Source organism: Passer domesticus, chromosome 13, assembly GCF_036417665.1.
Source record: "Passer domesticus isolate bPasDom1 chromosome 13, bPasDom1.hap1, whole genome shotgun sequence".
Lineage (NCBI taxonomy): Eukaryota > Metazoa > Chordata > Aves > Passeriformes > Passeridae > Passer > Passer domesticus.
Genome location: NC_087486.1, coordinates 8,571,146 through 8,589,608, shown reverse-complemented (window position 1 = coordinate 8,589,608; position 18,463 = coordinate 8,571,146). Strand labels below are relative to the sequence as shown.

The window sequence follows — 18,463 nt, the reverse complement described above, 5'->3', positions numbered from 1 at the left end:
GAAATACATAAAACATAAATGCATCATAGCATTTCAATGAAACCTTTCTGCAGGACTTGCATTCAACATGACGAGAAATTTAAATTATGGTGGTCCTTGTAAGTTCTACCTAGAACAATATTCCTTAAATCCCTAAAACACTAAATGGGAAGGGTGAGGGAATACTTTGAACAGGAGCCCAGTGTAGAGATGTAATCAGATTAAATGTCAAGACAGTGCTGTGAAAACAGGGCTAGTTTTTCAAATGGAAAAGAAGTTTTACACAGTGGCTAGAAAGGTGGGGAGGGGACAAGTAGCATTTCCATGAAATACATTCCTTCTTCTTATGGTGAAAACTGGATAGATATTGGCAATACTTGCTGTGGGAAACAACCCAAAGTGCTGAGTAAATACCATTCCCTAGTTTTATTCATTTAAAATGTATTTTAGTTCAGGAGTTGCATTTGGCTCTTTCAGGCTTCAGAATGCCTATGTAAAATTACTTTGTATAATGATTTAATTGTTCACATATTGGAGAAAAACAAAAAAAAAGGCCATGTAATAGGTAGTCAAAAGATCAAGCAAGTATTTCACTCAGTGTACAACAAAATATTATGAGGTAATTTTATTTTGTTTCCATTTTTAGGTAAAAATATTACAGTATACAAGATAATTTTATTAAAGGTAAAAATACAGTATTTTTTTCTCTAAACGGATCTACGTACAGTACACTTTTTTATTTTGTTTTCTTTCATTTTTTTGTACAAATATAACTATTATTCTAATAGGCTATATGTATTCTCATCTGGCACTTAAGAACTGATCACAGGTCACCTTCTGGCTCTGCTTGTTTGTCTCAGCTGAAACCTAGATGTCATGTTCATTTTGTAGGTGTCTCATGTAAACAAACAGTCCAGTTCCATGGTTCCCAAGTAGTAAGGTGTGCTTTAAGTAGTTGAAATCATGTAGCCAACCATGAAAACCCAAGCCATCCATGTTTGCAGTTCTGTTGCACAGACTTACAACTTTTCTGTTGAAACAGTGTGATCCTTCTATTACCACAGCCTTAGAATGTGTGGTTTGAATCCCTTTCTCATCTTCTGTAAGAGCCAAAAACATGACAACAATTTCTACAATGATTTTTCCTTTATTTCTTTTTTTTTTTTTTTTTTTTTTTTTTTTGGTCAGAATGTTCAATTGAAACTTTTTTGTACTAATATCAAGTCTGGACACTACTGGGCAATGTTCTTTGTGATTGATCTCTCCCTATGGCTTGCAGTTTGACCTCTGGAATCTGAAAGCTGAGCTCAGTTGCATCGCTGTCTCTGGATTAATGTTGTTCTTTGAACTGAATACATTAGCACAAGGTGTTTTATCTCCGGTATTCCTGGGAAGTGAGTTTCACATCATTACGAATATTTCAGTACACTGTGGTCGGAGATGGGATCGACTAAAGATAAAAGAGAGGCTAAGTGCATACAAAGAGACCATATCCATCAGCAGACTAGCTAATACAGCTGGAAAAGGTGGACAGGAGTGTTTGGCTGCAAATCCTTTAATCAGGTTAAAGGATCATTTACCCCACAAGCTTGGTTTCATTTTTCCAGTGCTGTCAGTGTCTACTTCTTGTTCACTGCCTTAGTCACTTCAACAGATGATTTCTCATTAGTTTTTCATTAGCCACAGTGCTGATCAAAGTTATATTCAGGGTTGCCAAAGTTATATTCAGGGTTCCAATGTAAATATAAAAGGAGAGTACACACCCAAGAATAGGAATTAAAAAATTTTTGCAGGGAATATGCTTGGCACATTTTTTCTTCAGGCTTCACCCATTCCTGGTCAGTACAAACTCTGTTGCTGTTAATGAGCACAGTTGCATTGTTTTCTCTGGAGTCAGATGAATGAAGATCTGGCTTTTTCTGTCTTTAACAGGAGGTGCCTTCTCTGTGGTGCATCTGTTTCTGATGTCGAGGGGCATAGATTTTTACCATTAAGTCACTTTTGTATCAGAAAAGATTTAACTGGTCACTGACCAAATGCAGGAGAAATGCAAAGTGCTCCTACCAACACTTGCTTGTCAGCAAAAGCTGAGTGTGCAGTACCCATCCTTCATGTGTTTTTTGCCCTCCTAAGATGCTGGTTGAGAATGAACAATGTTTAGAAAACAAGTTGTCTTTCTCTGTATTCTCCATCAAATGTCCTTATTTAAGGTCTTCCCAAACTTGTCACTCAGCTGCTGTATTAATTTTGCCAGCTCACCAGTAGCTTGGGACTTTTCCTCTAAGAGTTCATAGCGAAGACTGGAAATATCTTGTTTGATTTCTTTAAGTTCTCCTGAAAGATGAAAGTGTTCTTGTTAGCCATACTGAACCAAGTCAGTAATCCCTATGGTTCCAAGACCTGAGAGAGCAATAATTGCAGTGTGTTTGGTCAGGAACAGGTGTGGAGCTGCATTTGATCTCCCTGCATTATGCATTTATATCTGTAGTTATAGGGGATAACCTGTACTTGCAGTAGTGATACAACAGCAACAGCAAATATGTGTGGGGAGTTCATGTTTCTGTCTCAGATTTGTTCTCTCTCCACAAACTGATCTCCACCTACAGAGGAGGTAGGTGAGGGGAGGTGTAGTTAAGAGGAGACAGAGGTTCTTTTCCATCTGCACACAAATTCCACAAGCCACCACAGCAGTTGAATCTGGATCCATTGAAAACAGGATCCTTGGGGCAGGCCTGGCCAGGGCAGGCAGAAAATGCTTCATGTAGACACCAAGGTAAGCTTGGGTGCTGGCAAAACCCTGGTGGTGGTAAAAGAAGGAGACTAAGAGCTACAGGGGTGAGCAGGGCTGGGTGAAGGTCCTGTGAGATGTGTGCTCTGCTAAGGACAAACAAGGACCTGGAATTTCCAGGGCACAAGGGTGGCTCAGAGTCAGCACTGCCCACCTGAGTGTGAGCATGAGCAAGCTCTCTCTACAGAGCATCTTAACTAAGCTCAGCCCTTGTACTGGCCAGATCAGCAGCAATAACAGCATATGCTTGTTAGGTAGGTTAATTATAAAATTCCACTTGCCTTCATTGACCTCGTCATTTTCCCGGTCAACCTGAGCCTTCAGCACATAGCGCTTAATCAGGCGCTTCATTATCTTCTGAAAGGAGAGCAGAAACACCCCTTTAGTGGGAGACTGTCCACATGCCAGACTTACTATGAGCAATTCAAACACCTGGTTTCACTAGGGATGTTTATTATTATTATTATTATTATTATTATTATTATTATTATTATTATTATTATTATTTCCCATTTATTTTAAGTTTTATATTGTGAACATTGCACTACAGTAGTTGATTGACAGCCACTCAATCATGACCCCACGTACGAAGCACTTTGGGGTTCTTTGTGGGATGCATGTGAATGTAGAGCATGTCCCACAGACAGAAAGAAAACACACATGATCCAGTAAAAAGCTAAGGAAATGGGTTCCAGAGCCTTCTTTTAGCATGTTTCTGTCTAATAGTACTTTACAGGAAGAAATAAATGGTTAATTAATGATGTTAGCAAACTCACTCACAATGCAGCTGACCTAAGGTTCACAGAAAAGACTCTGTTAGCCTTGTCATTGGGTTTTTAAGAGAAAATAAATTTAGAGAAGGACAGAGAAAAGAGAGTCTGAACAAAGATGGGGAACTTGGCTTACGGGAGAAAAGTTTCTTATGGAAATGGTAGATTTTAAGTGACATATGTGGTGAAAAATACAAAGCCATGTAAACTTACAAAATGGAAGATGATTGTTAGTAAGGAAGAGTAAGTATGGAAATAGATGATAGTTATGGATATGAGCTTGCAATGTGCTATTGTTCCAAGAATGTCTATTTCCATTTATCCATTTCTGTCTAAGTTCCATTTATCTAGAAGGAAAGTAACTTCGGCAGTCATGGTCTGCACTGGGGTACAGCTGATGGCTTCATCTTTGTTGTGGAAAAGACACCCCAGTGAGGGAAAAAAAAATTCTCATAATAAAAACCTATAAAGGAAAAAAGGAATAAAAATAAACATAAAAAAAACTGCTCTCTCAGAGACAGAGATTTACATACATCCTCTGCAAACACAAGAGAGCTCAGTGTCTTTGACCAGATGTCCAATGTTAAAGGAGAAACCTCTCCCAGCACGGACTCACTTCACAGAGCAATCACATCTCTGCTTGGAACATCTGAAAAATGCTACAAAGGGTGTGAAATTAAGAAAACAGTACACCTGCTCTTTTTTCTGACTAGCCAAATAAGGATTGTAGCAGTGCAAAAGGCTTGTGGAGATCAAAGAAGGATCCGGTCATTTGTATATGCCATGCAGCCATGGGATATGGGATGTCTAAGACTGTCCTTTCTGTCAGAGGCCTCTGGCTAAGCAGGTGAGTCACTAAGGCAGCAGAGATGAGGTACAGTGCACCTACGGTGTGCTGGAGATGGCCAAGGTAGTAGAATCCAGAGGGAGGTAGGGCTGTCACCTGAGAAAACATAAATGAAGTAATGTTTGGGGAAAGTAGGGAAATCCTGGATCCAAAAATAAGTATTTTTTTTTCCAGAGCAGAAGTCAGAGGAGATTTAGACTAAAACAAGGAATCAGAACATGGGTTCTTATTACCTGGAAAAAAAAAAAAGATACATAACCTCTCCTTACACCAGTTTCCATATTCTCTTTGATAAAGATATTGTCTTTCCTAGACTAGTTTATTCCCAAATCATGGCAGCTGTATTGACTTGTTCCTTATGCTTTTCCAAATACTGCATGGTTAAATTCTGTATATTTTTGTTATCCCTCTAGAGCACTGTTCATATGTAGTCTTAAGTACACAGGCTGCAGAGGCTGCAGACACATCCCTTGATAAACACTGCTAAGCTAAAAGCAACTGCTTCAAAGGTTTTCCCAGCTGTAGAAGAAAAGCTTTCCAGCCAGATTATTACACTGTTCCTTCTTCTTTATTTTTAGATAATCAAGACTATTACATTCTCCTTATATTATTTGGGCAATTTCTTTCTGCAGCAACCAAAATGTTCTAAGGTAATTTGAAGACAAACCTGGCATTATTAAAACAAAATAACAGGTACTTATATTTTTCTATCTATTTTTCATGGTCACCTTTGACTTTTTCAATATTGGAAATAAAGGTCTAATTTACCACAAACACTAGGTGGTCTCATTGAGAAATAATAACTGCAGGAAGAGAAGCAGTCCAGCAGAGGCTGACACAGCACTTGTGGGTTTGGATGGATGGAGACGTGTCAGAAGTGCTGAAATGCCACTTTGAGCAGGACACAATCTCTCATCCCTTTTCCTTTGATAGAATCAAGCCAACTAACTCCAGGTGCCAGAGTGAATGCATCCCATTTCTAACTTAGATTTTTAGATACCTCTCCTATTGTGGTAGAAAAGCATGAAAAAGTTTTAAAACCAGTAGAAATTCTGTACTGGTTTGCTGAACAGCTTGGGAGCCCATTGTGCTGGAAGCTGTACCAACACAAGACAAACCACTTCTGGAATTGCCCTTGTGCACTTTAAATTAGCCAATTTAACTATTATTTTCCTCATCTGTCGTTAATGTCAGTCCCTTCAGACACATCACTTGCCATCAGATTCCTTTCCACTTTATGCTAAAGAAGAAAGCAAAAATCCTGCGGGGCACAAGAAATAACACATCTGCTGGCACAGCACTGGTGCTGGACAGGCAGCTGTGGTAGCCTGTGCCCCTCTGCAGCCACAGGGGGGTTCTGAACCGTAGCACATTGCAGGGTGAGCTTGGCAGGTCAGCCACTGCCAGAGGAAGCACATGCAAGTGTTAATGCAGCAGCTGGAGAGATGGCTGAGCCGTGGGAGATGAAATGCTGTCAATGCAAGATGGGAGCAGTAAAGGTTGGGTGATGTGTGTTGAGTTAAACACCCTGGAGAGGCATTAATTAGCATGACAAATGCTAACACCATGCGTATTTCCATGGGGTACAGGCTGCCTTTGTTTCCAAATCACCCCAGCCCAGCCCTGTGCCAGTCCCCAGCCTGGCACATGCCAGGACAGCATGGCCGGGAGAAGGCAAACGTGATTCTTGCAGGTAAGAGCTGGGCACTGGCAGAGCCCTCCCCTGGCTCCTGCTTTCATGCTGTGGTTACCTGGTATCTTGTGGGCTTGGTGTAAGCGTTCTTCACAGAAAAACTCTCTGTGTTTTGAATGCTAGAGTGAAAACGAACTTTCTGAAATTATAAAACATCATGACATTATTAAATCAATGATAGCTTCTCGTACCCAGACAGCCCCAAACTAAGCAGAGCTTTAGAAAAACAGTAGGAAATGGTTCTAGGTACAGTAGAGTGAAAGCCAGAACATTCAGGCCAAAAAGGGATTTTTGGAAGACATAAAAAACAAACAAAAAAATTACACAAATTAATGGAAAATCTGGATTCTAAATTATCTAGACAGAAATGGTATTCACACATAAGTTTTAGACAACAAGGTGTTAAGAGGCACAAAATATTTTTATCTTAATGAGCTGATGCTTATAAATTCAGAGCACAAGAAAGATAACTACTTGTATTTGGAAAGAACAAAATTGTGGTACAAAACCAAATTCTGAAACACAATTGATTTTCACGGGTCCATTTAAAACAGCAGTACCCTCTGCTATTTCTTTCAGGTCAAGAAAAATATGCATTTTTTAAACAGACAATTCTATTTTTATCAGAGGCATGACAGCTCTAGAAGCTTCCAAGGAGACTTTTCTGGACACTACACAAATATTTGTTGGAGGTTTCTTTGACTGTAATCCATCTCTGAGGTTTTTGATCCAATACTAACAAAAAAAAAATCACTTATTCAGAGGAATAAATATCGTAGGCTTCTGCACCTATATGCAATTATATGTAGAGGGGAGGCCCTGCATAAGGGCTTTTCTTCCCTGGTTGAACCAGAGATCCTGATTATTTTTTTCTTTCAAATCAGGATGTTTATAAGGATCAGATTAAAAGTCTGAAGTAATAGGGTAATTTAAAAAAACTTTTTTCTTACTCATCAGGTGTATCATGAGCTTACAGAGACTCCTGAAGATGATATGTGAACAAAATCAATAGGCAAGGAAGAAATGACTGATATTCTTAATTGTTTATGCTAAAGCCATGGAAAATATGAATTTTGCATGAGTTCCAGGAAAAGGGCAAGCCAGACACTTTCCCTCATCAGGCTTGGGGAAGGAGAGGCTTTGAGAAAATTTTATTACTTTATTTTAGGCTTTGAAGCAGAAATTAAATTTCAAACAAAGCGAGCTTAGTGCAGTCTGATTCAAATAACATTTTAAAAACATTTAAAAATCATTATTTGAGGTAGTTGAAGGAGAAACACTTCTTTCATTTTGAGACTCCACTGTTCTAGTGGCTCTTCCAATAATCAATAGCAGTGCTAAATGAATTTGTAGACATGCTTGTCTATCTCAGCGATGCTCCCCATGCTGATAGTTAAATTATTTGATAATACAGAGTAGACCCCATGCACAGACTTCTCCCTTCACTTTAGGTGCTGGCAGAGACTGGGTGAGCACCAGAACTGAGCAGTTCTCTCAAAGTCCTGGGAGGATGATCCTCTTTGGAGGCTGTAGCCTTGCCTGGAGCTGGATGGTTCACCGTGAGCTGGGGGGCTCACCATGAGCTGGATGGCTCACCACGAGCTGGATGGCTCACCAGGACCTGGATGGCTCACCATGAGCTGGATGGTTCACTATGAGCTGGGGGGCCTCACCATGAGCTGCGGGGGGTTCACCATGAGCTGTTGGGCTCAGTTGTTTGCTCGTCCAAGAGATCCAGGCCGACCTTAAAGCAGCCTACATGTCCCAAAGCCAAATTCTGCAAAGCCTCCTCCAGCTTCCCTTCCCTTCTCCTCAGTCTCCCTTCCAAGGTTACAGCTGAGGGTGGTTGCACACATCTCAGCTGGAGAGTGCCACCCTGTTGTCCCCTCCCTGAGCAGTGTCACACAGCTCAGCTGGGAACAACGGCCCTGAGCCAGACAAGTCCTGAGCCTGTTTGTGCCTCTGCTTCTGCCCCTCTCTCCGACCTTGCTTATTTGGCCTTGGAGTGCCTTCTTTTACAAAATCTTTAAAAGAGCCTGCTTTTATAAAGATTGCTCTTTCCCTGGTGCCTGGTGCAATGAGGCCACACCTTAGGGAGGTCCCTCTGCTTGCAATGTGATAGAACAACGTGCAGTGGTGAAGTCCTGTGAGAGGCTGGGCTGTCCCCACAGTCCCTGTGTACCCTGCAACCCCCTCCAGAAGCTCCCTGGCATGAATCCTTTCCACAAAGAAGCTGAAAAGTGGAAATAAAACATACCCGTTTTTTGGAATTCAGCATCCCCATCTCAAGGTCATTTTCACAGTTTTTGGCCTTAGATTTGCAGAGTTTTATGAGGCACATTTTTATTCTCAGTATGAGATAATAAAATGATTTAGGGCTTGGCACTAGATTAAAAGGAGCAGGTAAAGTCCTTCCTTCATCAAAATAGGATAGCCAGAGCTTGGCACGTGCAAACTTCCACTCCACATCTGCGTCCTCCTTGGGAAGGGAAGAAGAAAAAACAAATCAACACCCAAATTAGTAAATAGAAAGGAATTTAGCTCTGACCAGGACAAACATAGAGGTAGGAGTTAAGTACAACCAAATTCTGCCTCCCAGAACAAGGCCCCTGCACAAAATGTGTATTTGTAGGCTTCTCTGTGGTAATTTCAAAACAAGGAAAATTTAAACAAAGTGATGCGTAAACAGAGCACATGTGTGTTCCAAATATTAGACTATTTCCTTGTATATCAAAGGGGTTGTCTCAGTAACAATCTGGTTTTTTTTGCTATGCTGATAAATGGATGTGCCAGAACATAGAGACATGGAAAGCAGAAGAGACTTTTATGAGCACAGCAACAGCAAAGACTGTCTGTGATGAACTGCAGTGCTCCGTGCCATCTGTTACCACTGCACTGGCCAGGAGTCCCCTTAGAGAGGATCAGACACTGCTTTCCTCTATCATCAGCTGATTTCCTCTTTGGTCCTTCCTGTATTCACCACCATATATCCCTATACACCTTAATTCTCCTACTATTCACCTCTGCCACTGCTGAAGGTGGAGAAAAACTCCATCATTCAGTGTCTGTGAATGTCCTTTATGAATTGTCAAAGTGGGCCAGGATCACTTCCAAGTAACCAGGGCAAGGTTAGCAAATATTTTATGGAGGAAATCGTTCACTTGGCATTTATACAGGAGGATGATCAGGGCCATGTACCAGGAGCATTTATCAGGCAGGAGAAAGGATGAGATACAGCTGCTCCACCACTATGTTCATTGTGCTTTACATGGAGGGCAGAAGCAGCAACAGAGGTGAGGATCTGCCAGCTCCCTGTACTTGTGTACATCTGTGTTCTGCTGGAATCCATAACCTCAGGAACTGGCATGACCCCAGGGAGATTAATTCTGCCACAGCAACAGCAATGTGTCTTCACCAGAGCAGCAGCATTCCATTCTGCCATTTGCTGTTCTCATGGTTTGGGGTTGCACCTCACAGAATCCTTTAGGTGAATTACAGAACAAGCCACTAGTGAACAGTTCTAATGCCTTTCTGCTAAGCAGTTAAAAGTTCTGCTGATGGGAGTAGTTCTGTTCTATGGCTAGCAAAAGGATTCCTTTCCATAAATCCAAATTTGTCAGGAAGCACCAATACTTGAGGCATAAACAGAGGAAGACCAGAAGCAGCAAAGAGAGATATTAAATGGAAGGCAGGAAAATATGGTCTTGTCACTCCAGCTAATAGCACACCATCTGCCCACTGACCATAATGGAATTTAATTCCTAAGTAATGTCCATCCCAGGACATTGACATTGCTCTGGTCAGACAAGCACTTTGGCAATAGGGGCTTCCTCTGCAGTCAGTCACCACCCCTGGGGATATTGAAAGATTGTAGATATGGCACTTGGGGACATGGTTTGGTGATGGCCTTGGCCACCTGGATGAATGGTTATAGGTTTTTTCCAACTTATATAACTCAGATTCTGCAATTCTCTTTAATCTTCACAGAGATTCACAGAGAGTTCTCGAAATCTCACATAGTGAGTACTGAAATTAATTACTATAAGAAGAACTAGTTTTTCCTCAATTAGGAGGATCTGGGCCAAACACTCACACTTGTTTTGCTTGCTGATACTTACAAGTAATCTTTAACAAATTTTGAAAATTTCCATGTAATCAAGAAGGATGACAAACCATTTTGACAAGACTTTCACGAACCATTTGGACTTTCACAAAGTTTAAACTGGAAATTTAATTTAGGCCATCTATTCAGATATTTTCAGAGATCGTTTTTCTTCAAGCGCATCTCCGTCTATTACAATAAACTAGAAAATGCAGTAAGAGGCTGAGACCCCTTCTGAAGTAAAACTTTTTTCAGGTGAATAGGATTCAGGGAATAGCTTGATCCTATGTGATTAGAAACCTTTGGAGAAATGACTCTGCTTTCTGCAGTCCTGAAAGGTTCTGGGGCAGAGAGCCTATGTAAGGTCTCTCTGACATTTAGACTCAGTTACAGCATGCACAGGATAGAGTTATATTTGTACTCCAGTTCATGGATGAATCAGACATTACAGTGAGAAAATATTTTCAGCCCTGGCCTTTTTCAATGTCAGGTTTGGAGGGGAGATTAGGACAAGTAATTACTACAAACCCAACTGCAGAAGTTTGACATTTAACAAATCAGAAGTAAAAGGTGACTCAATATTAACATTATCCAAATAATGTATTTTTTTCTGCCTTTATTTAGATTAGCAGAGAGTTGTTTATGTCCAAAGCATTTAGCAAATCCACTCTGCTAACAGCCACACTACTGAGCAGGGCTGGGTAAACCCTGCAAATGCCTTTCTGCAGAAACCTATTAATATTCCTTGAGGGCTCTGTTTATATGCTTTAAAAGACATTTTTTTGTAAATGTCCACAAAGTCATGTTTTGCAGACCCTAAAGACTCTTCAAAAAAATTATATCAAGTTTTATGCCTGGTAATTGGACAATATGGAATTTCTAAACATTTTCATGAATGCACATGAGTTTCAGATCTACATGGGCTGGAGTGTTTAAGCAGTAGAGAACAGGGAAAATAGTCAGAAGAAATATTACTCTGTCATAAGCAAACAATGCAGCTAAGGCAACACACATGGATAAATTAGCATAGCCAACAAAAGGAATTAAAAATATCACAAACTGCTTTCATTAAATGCATGTAAAGAAAACTTGGTTTACCCACAGAGGGTCATTAAAAACAAGGAAGCTGAAATAGTTATAGAAATGATACATTGTTTATTATTAATTAAATCATAATTTCGGGAGAGACTCAGCCTTAACTGTTATATGATGGATGATGTTTTCAGGATTCTAACCTTGGATGTAAAGTAAACTACAGCCTCCTTGCGTTTTTAGCATTTTCATTATCAGTAATAATTAAGTTTGAGTTTGCAATCTGATTTATCTTACCTCAATTTCCTGATAGGAGTTGTTGATCATGGCTATTAGCATATTAAGCAGCACAACCACCATAGTCACGTTATATACTCCATAGAGTACATATCCAATATTCTCAATGAATTTATGGTCGTACTTCAGCACCACAGATATCACTTCAGATAAGCCAAATATTGACCAGAATAAGGTTTTAAAACTTTCTTCTACCCTAAAAATAAAACAAACAATCTCTTGATAGAGTTGACACTGTGTTAGCCAGGCCACATGCTAACAATAAAAGCAGCAATCCACAAATATAAATATATCTTGGCACAGTTATTGCAACCCATTATCCATCACCCAGGGATGAGCCAAATCACATTTCCTGATTTGATAAAGAAATATGATTTCTGATTAATACTACAAAGTTACAGTGTGCCCTGATTTGCTCCATCTGTTCCTATCAGGTGCATTACACTTGGATTTTGTGTCCCTAATAGGGATGACAAATCCATGGGCACCTTGCAGTTTGAAACTTTTTATGTAGGGTTTTCGCTTCTACTCACTCACTCACTCTTTTTTCATCCCAAGCAGATAGTACCAAGTCTGACCTCCTTCTCTGCAGTTTCCGGAGCAGAAGAAAAGCATGTCTTTTACCCAGGAGAAGGGATTGAAAAGTTCTGCATTGTGGCGTTGATATAAAGAACACTGAGTGCAAATATAGTCAGACCACAGCCTGATTTTCTTCCCATCCTGCTCTGGGACTCCAAACATGTCAGACACTCAAGCATTTGTAGGAAGAAATTGGATTTAAGGAGTGGTAGAAGATGTTGCAGAAAGGCATTTCAATTTGATTATTATTCTTGCTTGAAAGTAGAAAGGAGCAAGAGGAAAATTAAAAGGTTGAAAGACAGGAAAATGGGGAATAAGCCAATGACAAAGAGAAGTGGTGCTGGAAAGAATGAAGCTGGACTAACGGGTCAAAAGGAGAGTCTGATCCAAGGAGTCAGGGCAGTAACAGGGGAGGAGAGCAGCCACAGCTGAAAAGGACAGGAGGAGGAGGAGGAGGAGGAGGAGGGATGCTGGCACATTTTGAAAGCATTTTGCCTAATATTTAACTTAGAAGGCATTTTGCCTTTGCTGAGCAGTCCTTAGCCTGTTAGCAGTTAATTGCCTCCTTTCTCCTCCTGCCTGCCAGGAGGTGGCACCTTCAAATGAAACAATGCCATATAAAAATTATTTTGATGAAATGTTTCTTACTAGGGTTGCATCTTACTAATCCTGCTAAATCTGTTTATAAAAACAGCTTATAGACACAAACCATGGCATATTCAACAGGAAAAATAAACTTTATGTCAATTCCAGCATCAATTACACCATTCATAAAAGCAAGAGAAATTAAGTTCAAGCCTTTGAAAGCTGGTGCAGAATTCCTGGACGGTTCCTTTCTGCTGCAGCAAACTAGTTTTTAATTCCCATCATAATCTGTGGTAGTCCATAGCTCATTTACAAGTAGTAGTACAACTGCAGTAAAGAGTATAATATTTGCTCTGTATATTGTTTTGTGGAGACTAACCTTGAATGATGTTTCCAATAAATGTTGCACAACTTCCTGGATCCCCAGAGTCATGGATACCCCACTCCCTGACCCCTGCTGCTCTGCGTGGTTGCAGGGATACCCTTGGGGGATCTCTGACAGTGCTACATTCAGGTGCCATCACTTTTCCTCTGCTTTTCCTCTCCTGTAACACTCTGCTCCTTTCTCCTGCCCTCATCTGCAGCTGAGCTGACCTGGCATTAATGTGTCAGACTCCCTGCACTGTGCAGTGGCAATCTGGCCACTGCTTCTTCAATAGATGTTGTATTTTCCAGTTAAGGAACACATATTACACCAATGATCTCTGGTATTGAAACCCACCACCGAGGTGATTTCCCAAACTAATAAAAACCATAACTCCAGCCTTGAGCCCAGCTGCACCCTGCTATTAACTTTCCTTTTTAATTTAGAAAGGTTCTCTCAGTTTTCCACCCTGCTGGCAGATTTAATACAATGTGTCAGCTCTGCTCCTTTTCTGCAGCTCAGGCATTGACCTCTATACTCGAGTAGTGCCAGATTCTCCTTGAAAAGTAAATTGAGAGCTGCAAGCAGCCTTGACCACCCTGAGCCCCAGAGGCAAGCATGGGGGTGCCAGGTTCCTCTGTCATGTCCATAAACTGGATTTACAGTGTCTGGTAAGGGACCAGTGCCCGTGGTGGTGGGACTGGGAGGCTGCTGGAGAGGCTGACCCAACCTGTAGCACCAAAATGATGTTTAGCAGTGCCCCCAGGCAGATGCAGGTCTCTCTCTGTCAGAGGAAATGATTTAAGGAGACCTTGTACTAGTCCATCCTTACCCTTCAAAAAGGCTGGATGACTCTTTCCTTCTCCCTGTTAGATTATTGCCAGGTTGCACGGGATTTGGCACAGGTTGCAGGGAACATCAGTTGGGCTTTTTGTTTTTTTTCCAAGATCAACTCACTAAAGCACGAGAGGAGGACGTTGGGAGCCAAGTTCTCAAGGATTCCAAGATGCCAATGTGTCTCCTTGTTGCCAGCTAAGCAATTTACCCCCTTCCTGCAAGGTCAGCAGGTGTTTTATCCTTCTCAAAGGCAAACAAATGAAGGATTTAGGAAGTCAGGAGTCCTGCCCAGACTGACAGCTCCTGGCAGCAGGGGGGTCTGGCAGTGACAGATTGGCAGATACTCCCTGTGGAGGTGGCTATGCAGCATCACCCTTTACTGTGGTAGAGCTGACTGCACTGGGGAGACCACAAAGATTGTTTGTTTGTTTCATTGTACTTATTTCAGTAAAATGTAAATATTTTTCATTGAGGAAGGTGATGCTTCCTAACAGACCATAGCCAGTTATCTATTTGCAGATTTTCCTCACTTTTGTATACAGCTGTGTGCTGTTCATCAGAAAGGATCATGGCAAGGCTCTCATTTCATATCAGTCTTGTGCCTTCCTCTTTAAAAAAACCTTAAGGCATCCTTTCAGATTTATCTCCTTAAATGGGTTTGAGAACTAACTCTGCCAAAAAAGCAATGCAGTCAATGTAATCTACAAAACTATCACATTTTGACAAAACAAAACAAGTAGAAAAAAGCCTTCAAGCCTCGAAGTAGCTTTGGCACTGAACAGTGAGTCACATTCCCCTTTGGGGAGAGTGAGACAGAAAACCTTGCCTTGTAGCCTTCAGCCTGATTTCTGATGCAGAAAGCAAGATGAACACAATCAGCCTTGCCTCCATTTCGATTTTGTTTGCATAGCATGTTCTTAATTACAGGCTGTTTCAAGAGCTGTGTGCTGTACACAGCATCTGATAAACAGATAAACATAGCTGGTGTGGTGCTGTGGAAATAATCTGCTCTTCAGCACTGAAGAACTTCCAAAAAATTTTGAAAGTGTGTTTAGTTAAATAATCTCTATATTTAACTGTGTGGAGTAAAGACAACTGCACTCTTATTTCCTTTGCTTCCAGAACATCAAAAGGAAAGAAATGACAGAAACTTTGTATAATAGCTCAAATCAGAGGCCACTGGGGTGCTATGTGCTTGCTCTGTAGATGAACAGAGAAGAAATTGAGTACAAGATTTCAAAGTACAGTAGCAAGGGAGGGCGAAAGTTAAACCAAATATTCAGTAACTATTATCATTAGAACTAAGCAAGCAATTCCCTCAGTGTACACTCTTTTTTTTCTGCTTACATACTGCCCTGGGAAGGTGTGCTTTTCTTAAATGTGTAATTTGAATTTTAGTGAGCAGCTGTTTGTCCAAGGCTTCCCACTGAGGCAATCCAGGGAGCTGTCAATGCTGTTTGGAACTGCCCACAGTCAATTATGGGCACAAATCCAGTGGGTCTTTTTCTGTCACAACTGTCCAAGTGACCTCTGAGAATCAGGTCCCACAGTTAAACAGTCGCATTTCCGACTGCAAAACTCACTGTAAAATTTTATCCATCCTCATCAGAATTCAAAGCATGCTCCCAGGAAATGCCTTCTGTGATGCTGCTGCAGTCACAGGAGGGTTATGAGGACACCAAAATAAGCATGACCCCTTTTTGCCCCAGTGATTTTTCAGGGAATGAACAGCTGTGATACCCAAGCTTTAGTACCAAAATCTTCCTCCTTTCCATGAGTAAGCTGATGGCAGCAGGAGACCACCACCTTCAGCAAGGCCAACAAGCAGCCACCCAAAATAGAGCAGGAAGCATTGCTACCACTGGTGTCTGCCCATCTGCCAAAACAACCTTGTAATTAGCTTATTAATATTGTTTGAGACTCTCTACCTCAGGGCTTCTAGTTTGTTGCATGGAATGTCTAAGAAGGATTTTTGGGATGAATGTAAATCTATTCTCTTTGTTTCACATGATGAAAGGGCTCATTTTCACTGATCATCATTTGTCACTCCTGTGTGTTTAAATAATCAGAAGAAAGTATTTTTAAAGTCTCTTCCAAATTTGAAAGGAAAATTTATGCTCATGGAAAATTTGCTTTATAACAACATGAAGTCCCCCCAGGATATGTAGTCAGCAGGCTAAAGTTAAGGAGGATTTCTCCCCAGTCCAAATATCCCTTGGGCATTTAAAGCAATCTTTACTCCAGTGAGCAGACATCACTTTAGTGAATGTTTGGTCATTATTTCAATCCAAAGACAGTAACTACTGGAAGATGCACTTAGATAATGAGTGCTAATAAGAGAGCTACTGGGCTGAATTGCACCAGTGACTGAAATTTGTCAGTGCTGTTCTCCAGGGATGTGCCTGGGAGATGCCACAAGTGAGGGCTGCTGTGCCACCAGGCAGTCAGGGGTGGTACTGCCTTGATTCTCATTAACTCTTGTGCTTCAAGGGCATCTTCTTCTTTTCAAATCTGAAGCAAGTCCCATCCTACACACTCAGTCCTCTTCTCCCTAACTACTGAGCACAGATAGATGTAAATGCATCTGGTCTCACAAATCCTTCCATTAAAATACACCCTGAGGCTCTAGGAGAGGTCTAGAAGGCAAATTTGGCTTTGGAAGGGAAAGTAAACATTGTGTTACAGGTTACATGTGGCACAAGAGGGTGGTGTGGTAAAATTGCAAGGCAACAGCCACTTGCAGGACAGAAATGATGTTGGAAAGGTCATTTCTCCAAGAGGAGTGATGAGCTTAGCCCCAGGCTCACTGTGTAACACGTTCCAGAAGTGACACATCAAATGTCTGCTGTGCACACAGGAACCACTGGGGGCTCAGGCACTGTGGCTTGGGAGTGGTTTCCTGGAAGTCAGCAAGGGAAAAACATCATGCCAGGCTTCCCACAGACAGGTGTGTGGGAAGGAAAGCTCCCCCTGTGTCCCTGAGGCAAGTCAAGTGGATTTGTGAGACACAAAAGTGCTGTCCCAATGCTGTGCTGGTGCCACACTGCAGTGAGGGAGGAGGCTTTCCCCTGGATGCATGGGACACATCCCTCATACCCAGCAGGACTGTTCCCTGCTCTGAAAAGTCCTTCAGGATCTCAGCTACAGGACTGGGACTTGTGTTCTTGGGGTCCTGGAGAATTGAGACTGCATTTTGCCCTGCCACCAAAGGGCTGTAATTTCAAAAGCAGCCTCACTCTGAACTTATTCCATTGAAATTTGCCAACCTCTTTCTCTTTCCAACATCCCTGACGAGGTGAAGGAGGGACCCCCAGCACAGACAGCTCTGCAGGTCCGGGCGTGCTCCAGGGGAGCATGGCCCAGGCAGACCCGCTGTGGGGAGGAGCCTGGTGTGATGCTCTGTGCAGCCTTCACATGGCTTCTGCTGAAAAGTTCCCAGTCAGGGCCTAAACCCCACATCCCAAGCACCCTGGGTGGTTTGCTCTGTTCTGAGCACCATGGCCAGCAGCTGGCTCTGCAAAAGGGCACCCAATAATGACAGCTGCACTGAGGTTGTCCTAAAACAGACCACACGATTCCAGAATATTCTGAGTTGGAAGGGACCCACAAGGACCATTGAGTCCAACTCTTAAATGAATGGCCCTTATGGGAATTGAACCCACAACACTGGCTGTCAGAGAAGCAAAATCCTTCCTTATTTTACATACATTTCATCTTACAGGTTTAAGAACAGTATTCTTAGGTTTAACTTCTCCACTGCTTCTCTTGAAACATCAAACTGAACATCTCACAAACAATTTCCCTGATCTGCTATTTTGATTACCAGAAACAATGGGTTCTGAACTGCTCCTCTCCCTGCACTCAGGCCTAGAGCTGGCTGCCAGGGCTGCTGGCTGTGGCACAAGTTTCCCTGTCAAAACCTGGGTGTGATTTCCCCCCAAGGAACCACCTGAGCCCCAGAAGGGCCCAAGCCCTGCAGAGCAGCCTCCTTCCCTCCTTCCCTCTTCCCTCCTTCCCTCTTCCCTCCTTCCCTCTTCCCTCCTTCCTTCTTCCCTCCTCCCGCAGCACTCACGTTGTAAACGCGGGGTTGTACTTTGCACCAAGGTAGTAAGAGTAAAGGTTGAACATCCCAATCATGAAGGCTAGGAACACCATGATGAAGATGACCATGAACTTGAAGATATCCTTCACGGTCCTCCCCAGAGAGATCTGCAGGGGGCCGAAGCTTTCGTTGGCTGGAAGAATGTAAGCAATGCGGGAGAAGCTGAGTACCACAGCTATGGCATACAGGCCTTCTGAAATGATCTGGGGATCCGAGGGGAGCCACTTGTTCCTGGCTAAAACAATACATGTACACTAGGTGTTAGTAACAAAAAGGGTTAGGCGGAAGCTGCTATGATAAATGACCCTTTTCCAGACTCAGTCTTGTATTAGGGTGGGAGTTAAAGAGGGAAAAAACCCAAATTTGGGGTAATTGTACACTGGACCACAACATTCTGTATAAATATGGTGAATTAGTTGTATCTTTCACATGGTAAAGGCAGGAAATTACCAAATCACTGGGATTTACTGAAGCCACAGAGTGAAAAA

The 18,463-nt window shown here is 41.9% G+C and overlaps 1 protein-coding gene across 4 annotated transcripts in view; it reads right to left on the bottom strand.

Annotated features, from left to right (window-relative positions):
- Window positions 1-589: 589 nt before the first annotated feature.
- Window positions 590-18,463, bottom strand: part of TRPC7 (transient receptor potential cation channel subfamily C member 7) — a 73,106-nt gene continuing 55,232 nt past the window's right edge. Inside the window, exons 7-14 of one of the 4 annotated variants that reach the window (XM_064387696.1) lie at window positions 17,946-18,210; window positions 11,509-11,704; window positions 8,335-8,556; window positions 6,136-6,216; window positions 4,427-4,480; window positions 3,049-3,124; window positions 2,239-2,313; window positions 590-2,115 (exon numbers count right to left, since the gene is read on the bottom strand). In XM_064387696.1, the coding sequence (XP_064243766.1) occupies window positions 2,108-2,115; window positions 2,239-2,313; window positions 3,049-3,124; window positions 4,427-4,480; window positions 6,136-6,216; window positions 8,335-8,556; window positions 11,509-11,704; window positions 17,946-18,210 (977 nt within the window). In that variant the 3' untranslated portion in view covers window positions 590-2,107. Of the gene's footprint in view, window positions 2,314-3,048; window positions 3,125-4,426; window positions 4,481-6,135; window positions 6,217-8,334; window positions 8,557-11,508; window positions 11,705-17,945; window positions 18,211-18,463 lie in introns of all 4 variants that reach the window. The other 3 variants (XM_064387697.1, XM_064387694.1, XM_064387695.1) reach the window with 3 other exon arrangements.